Source organism: Neolamprologus brichardi, chromosome 18, assembly GCF_056152115.1.
Source record: "Neolamprologus brichardi isolate AB-2024 chromosome 18, ASM5615211v1, whole genome shotgun sequence".
Classification (NCBI taxonomy): domain Eukaryota; kingdom Metazoa; phylum Chordata; class Actinopteri; order Cichliformes; family Cichlidae; genus Neolamprologus; species Neolamprologus brichardi.
This window is the reverse complement of record NC_142121.1, coordinates 2,126,501-2,132,500: the sequence shown is the minus strand read 5'-3', so window position 1 is coordinate 2,132,500 and position 6,000 is coordinate 2,126,501. Positions and strand designations below refer to the sequence as shown.

At 41.2% G+C, this 6,000-nt stretch overlaps 1 protein-coding gene across 1 annotated transcript in view; it reads left to right on the top strand.

The window, feature by feature from the left end:
• Window positions 1-1,306, top strand: part of LOC148097260 (uncharacterized) — a 10,045-nt gene extending 8,739 nt beyond the window's left edge. The window contains exon 3 of the mRNA XM_087832387.1: window positions 1-1,306. This exon is cut by the window's left edge and continues 317 nt beyond it. Within this exon, the coding sequence (XP_087688513.1) occupies window positions 1-1,297 (1,297 nt within the window). The 3' untranslated portion in view covers window positions 1,298-1,306.
• Window positions 1,307-6,000: the final 4,694 nt, after the last annotated feature.

Below are 6,000 nucleotides of genomic sequence, written 5' to 3'. Positions count from 1 at the left end.
CCACCAGGATGGATTTGAAATCCCGTTCTCTCTGACCATTATTGACACTCCAGGCTTTGGAGATACAAGAGGCATAGAAAGAGACAGAGCGATCACAGAGCAGCTACGTAATCTCTTCTCTGCTCAGCACGGTGTCACTGACATTGATGCTGTGTGTTTTGTAGCTCAGGCTGCTTTAGCACGACTTACACCAACACAAAAATACGTGTTTGATTCAGTGCTCTCAATCTTTGGCAAAGATGTGGCAGAAAACATCAGAGTTCTGGTGACATTCACAAACAGCCAACGTCCTCCAGTTCTAGCCGCAGTAAAAGCTTCAGGTGTCCCATGTCCTAAAACAAAAGACGGGCTGCCTGTTCACTTCAAATTCAATGATTCAGCCTTGTTTGCAGAAAACACATGTGTCAAAAAATGCACAGATGATGCTGTTGATGACAATTACAATGACGATGAAGAACAATATAATCATGATGAATATAATGCTGATATTAGCTTTAATGAGATGTTTTGGAACATGGGGACGAAAAGTATGGAGATATTTTTTGCTGCTCTGAATGTGATTCAAATTAAAAGCTTGACACTGACACAGGAGGTCCTCAGAGAAAGAAAGCAGCTCGAGGATTCAGTGGAAGATTTGCAGGAGCAGATTAAACTTGGATTAGCCAGGTTTGAAGAGTTAAAAAACACAAGACAAAAACTTGGTGAACACAGGGAAGAAATCAACAGAAATAATAACCCTGAGTTTACAGTCGCTGTCATGAAGCCTTATAAAGCTCGTATTTCTGGTACAGGAAACTTCATCATCAACTGTCAGCAGTGTCATGCCACCTGTTACTATCCCTCCTCCACATCCACGGATTCAGAGAAAGAAGGCTGTGAAGAAGCTGCATCACATGGATTCTGCACCAAGTGTCCAGGCAAATGTCACATTAATGTACATTTTTTACAGAAGTACAGTTGGGAATATCAGAGAGTCAGAGAGAAACAAACAGTGAAAGAGCTGAAAGAAAAATATCCAAAAACCAACGAAGATCAGACAGTTTTTGAAGGACTGACATCAAACCTGTGGGATGAAAAGCGTGATCTGAAAAATGAGGTGAAGACACTACTGAAGAAATCTGCTGAGTGTCTGGACAGACTGAGAGAGATATCAGTGAAGGCAAAACCTCTCTCCACTAAAGAATACATCGACCTGCTTATTAATGGAGAAGAATCAGAGACCAAACAAGGCTGGGAGGAACGAGTTGAAGCCCTGAGAGAATTAGATTCTCTCAGAGTACAATGTCGGACTCAGTAGTTTTCTCTGGTCCCCTCCCCAATCAGACCAGGAGTGACATGTTTAGCCGCATGTTCTCCTTAAATTGCTGGCTGTCTGAGTGGTGTCCCAGTAATGATGTGGGCTTCATAGATAATTGGCAAACCTTCTGGAGGAAACCTGGTCTTGTTAGGAGAAATGGCATCCATCCCACTTTGGATGGAGCAGCTCTCATTTCTAGAAATATGGACAAATTTATTAAACCCCTCAAAATATGACTATCCAGAGTTGGGACCAGGAAGCAGAGTTGCAGTCTTACACGCCTCTCTGCAGCGTCTCCCCTCCTGCTACCCCCCCAAAAACCCATCTCCATAGAGACTGTGTCAGCTTCCAAAAAGACAAAAAAACAAACTAAAAACCAGCAACAAACAACTTAAACATTTACAAAGAAAGAACAATACAGTATCCACATCTGAACCAAAGAGTAAAACAGTGAAATGTGGATTATTAAATATTAGGTCTCTCTCCTCCAAGTCTCTGTTAATACATGACTTAATAATTGATCAACAAATTGATTTACTCTGCCTTACAGAAACCTGGTTGCAGCAGGATGATTATGTTAGTTTAAATGAATCAACACCCCCGAGTCATTCTAACTACCAGAAATCTCGAAGCACAGGTCGAGGGGGCGGTGTGGCAGCAATTTTTCACACCAGCCTATTAATCAACCAAAGACCCAGACAGACTTTTAATTCATTTGAAAGCCTGATGCTTAACATTGTCCACCCCAGCTGTGAAACTCAGAAACCAGTCTTACTTGTTATCATCTATCGTCCACCTGGGCCTTACACAGAGTTTCTGTCTGATTTCTCAGACTTTATATCTAATTTAGTTCTGAGCTCAGATAAAATAATTATTGTGGGTGATTTTAACATCCACGTAGATGCTAAAAATGACAGCCTCAACATGGCATTTAATCTGTTATTAGACTCAATTGGTTTCTCTCAAAATGTAAAAGAACCCACCCACCACTTTAATCACACTCTAGATCTTGTTTAAACATATGGCATAGAAACTGAACATTTAACAGTGTTTCCTGAAAACCCTCTCCTGTCTGATCATTTCCTGATAACATTTACAATAATTGATTACGCAGCAGTGGAGAGTGGACTTTATCAAAGTAGATGTCTTTCTGAAAGCGCTGTAACTAAGTTTAAGAATATAATCCAGCCACTGTTATCATCGTCAATGCCCTGTACCAACACAGAGCAGAGCAGCTATCTGAACGCTACCCCAACAGAGGTCGATTATCTTGTTAATAATTTCACCTCCTCACTACGTACGACTCTGGATACTGTAGCTCCAGTGAAAACTAAGGTCTCTAATCAGAAGTACCTGACTCCGTGGTATAATTCTAAAACACGTACCCTAAAGCAGATGACTCGTAATCTGGAGAGGAAATGGCATGTCACAAATTTAGAGGATCATCATTTAGCCTGGAGAAATAGTTTGTTGCTTTATAAGAAAGCCCTCCGCAAAGCCAGAACAGCTTACTACTCATCACTGATTGAAGAAAATAAGAACAACCCCAGGTTTCTCTTCAGCACTGTAGCCAGGCTGACAAAAAGTCAGAGCTCTCTTGAGCCAACCATCCCTTTAACGTTAACTAGTAATGACTTCATGAACTTCTTCACAAATAAAATTTTTATCATTAGAGAAAAAATTACCAATAATCATCCCACAGATGTAATATTATCTACAGCTACTCTTAGTACCATTGATGTTAAGTTAGACTCTTTTTCTCCAATTGATCTTTCTGAGTTAACTTCAATAATTACTTCCTCCAAACCATCAACATGTCTTTTAGACCCCATTCCTACAAAACTGCTCAAAGAAGTCCTGCCATTGATTAATTCTTCGATCTTAAATATGATCAACCTATCTCTAATAATCGGCTATGTACCACAGGCCTTCAAGGTGGCTGCAGTTAAACCTTTACTCAAAAAGCCATCTCTAGACCCAGCAGTCTTAACTAATTATAGGCCAATCTCCAACCTTCCTTTCATATCAAAAATCCTTGAAAGAGTAGTTGTCAAACAGCTAACAGATCATCTGCAGAGGAATGGTTTATTTGAAGAGTTTCAGTCAGGTTTCAGAGTTCATCACAGCACAGAAACAGCTTTAGTGAAGGTTACAAATGATCTTCTTATGGCCTCTGACAGTGGACTCATCTCTGTGCTTGTCCTTCTTGACCTTAGTGCAGCATTCGATACTGTTGACCATAATATCCTATTAGAGCGATTAGAACACGTTGTAGGTATTACAGGTACTGCACTGCAGTGGTTTGTATCATATCTATCTAATAGACTCCAGTTTGTGCATGTAAATGGAGAGTCTTCTTCACACACTGAGGTTAATTATGGAGTTCCACAGGGTTCAGTGCTAGGACCAGTTCTGTTTACATTATACATGCTTCCCCTAGGCAGCATCATTAGAAGACATAGCATACATTTTCACTGCTATGCAGATGACACCCAGCTCTATCTGTCCATGAAGCCAGATAACACACACCAATTAGTTAAACTGCAGGAATGTCTTAAAGACATAAAGACCTGGATGGCCACTAACTTTCTGCTTCTTAATTCAGATAAAACTGAGGTCATTGTACTCGGCGCTGAAAAGCTTAGAAATATGGTATCTAACCAGATTCTTGCTCTGAATGGCATTACCTTGGCCTCCAGTAACACTGCGAGGAACCTTGGAGTCATTTTTGACCAGGATATGTCCTTCAACGCACATATTAAACAAATATGTAAGACTGCGTTCTTCCATTTGTGCAACATCTCTAAAATTAGAAATATCCTGTCTCAGAGTGACGCTGAAAAACTAGTTCATGCATTTATTACCTCCAGGCTGGACTACTGCAATTCATTATTATCAGGATGTCCAAAAAACTCACTGAAAAGCCTTCAGCTAATCCAAAATGCTGCAGCAAGAGTACTGACAGGGACTAGAAAGAGAGAGCATATTTCTCCTGTTTTGGCTTCCCTTCATTGGCTTCCTGTTAAATCCAGAATTGAATTCAAAATCCTGCTCCTCACATACAAGGTCTTAAATAATCAGGCCCCATCTTATCTTAATGACCTTGTAGTACCATATCACCCTATTAGAGCACTTCGCTCTCGCTCTGCAGGCCTACTTGTTGTTCCTAGAGTATTTAAAAGTAGAATAAGAGGGAGAGCCTTCAGTTTTCAGGCCCCTCTTCTGTGGAACCAGCTTCCAGTTTGGATTCGGGAGACAGACACTATCTCTACTTTCAAGATTAGGCTTAAAACTTTCCTTTTTGCTAAAGCATATAGTTAGGGCTGGACCAGGTGACCCTGAATCCTCCCTTAGTTATGCTGCAATAGATGTAGGCTGCCGGGGGATTCCCATGATGCATTGAGTTTTTCCTTTCCAGTCACCTTTATCACTCACTATGTATTAACAGACCTCTCTGTATTGAATCATATCTGTTATTAACCTCTGTCTCCCTTCCACAGCATGTCTTTTATCCTGTCTTCCTTCTCTCACCCCAACCGGTCGCAGCAGATGGCCGCCCCTCCCTGAGCCTGGTTCTGCCGGAGGTTTCTTCCTGTTAAAAGGGAGTTTTTCCTTCCCACTGTCACCAAAGTGCTTGCTCATAGGGGGTCATATGATTGTTGGGTTTTTCTCTGTATCTATGAAGCGCCTTGAGGCGACTTTTGTTGTGATTTGGCGCTATATAAATAAAAATTGAAATTAAGAGGAAGGGGCTTTTTTAGTAGTTTCCTTTTTCATTTCACACACTGGTGATGGCAGCTACATTGTAGCCACAGCCACCCTGGGGCGCACCGACAAAGGCAAGGCTGCCGGACACTGGCGCCACCGGGCCCTCTGACCACCACCAGTAGGCAACGGATGAAGTGTCTTGACCAAGGACACAACGACCGAGACTGTCCAAGCCGGGGCTCGAACCGGCAACCTTCCGATTACAAGGCGAACTCCCAACTCTTGAGCCACGATTGCCCTGTTTTATGTCACATTATGTCAGATAGTTTCAGCTCTGTATGAACACTGAACCCCGACCGTGTCCGTGCCGTCGGGGGAGAAAGTCACATCTCACTGATTCTGATGCGTCAGAGGCTCCGCGCTTTGTGTTTACGTCTTTGTGCAGAATCAGTGTACCTGCTCTCATTTACTGTTTCAGCTGTTTGGTGGTTGTTGAAATTTTGTGAGGTTTAACTTGAGATTCTGGCGTTTTGGGAAAAATATATTTATATTAAAAAATCGATTCAGGATTTTGATGAATCGATTTTACGTTATCCAAGCTAGAATCGATTTTAATCGATAAATCGATAATCAAAACCCACCCCTAGTAAGCAAAGACCTGCTGCGTAAGTGTAATAAAATCTGTTTTTGTGAGCATTTCTTTATTATTGTTTTAATTTTATTCTCTTACCTACAAGTTTCTGTCAGTTGCATTAATATATTTTCTGTTCTATGTGAAAAACATTAAGCTGATTTCAAACAATAAAAAGTCAGAGCTGTTTTATTTGCTTTCCATAGTTGAGTTTTTCCTTCTGAGGTTTCAGTCGTCACAGCTGCAGCATGATCCAACGTTTCTCTGACTGTGGGCAGGAAGGTGCATCTGATATCTGGAACTAATTTAATTGATTATAATTTTTTTTTTTTGGGGGGGTGGGGGTGGGGGGGGTTCAGTGTTA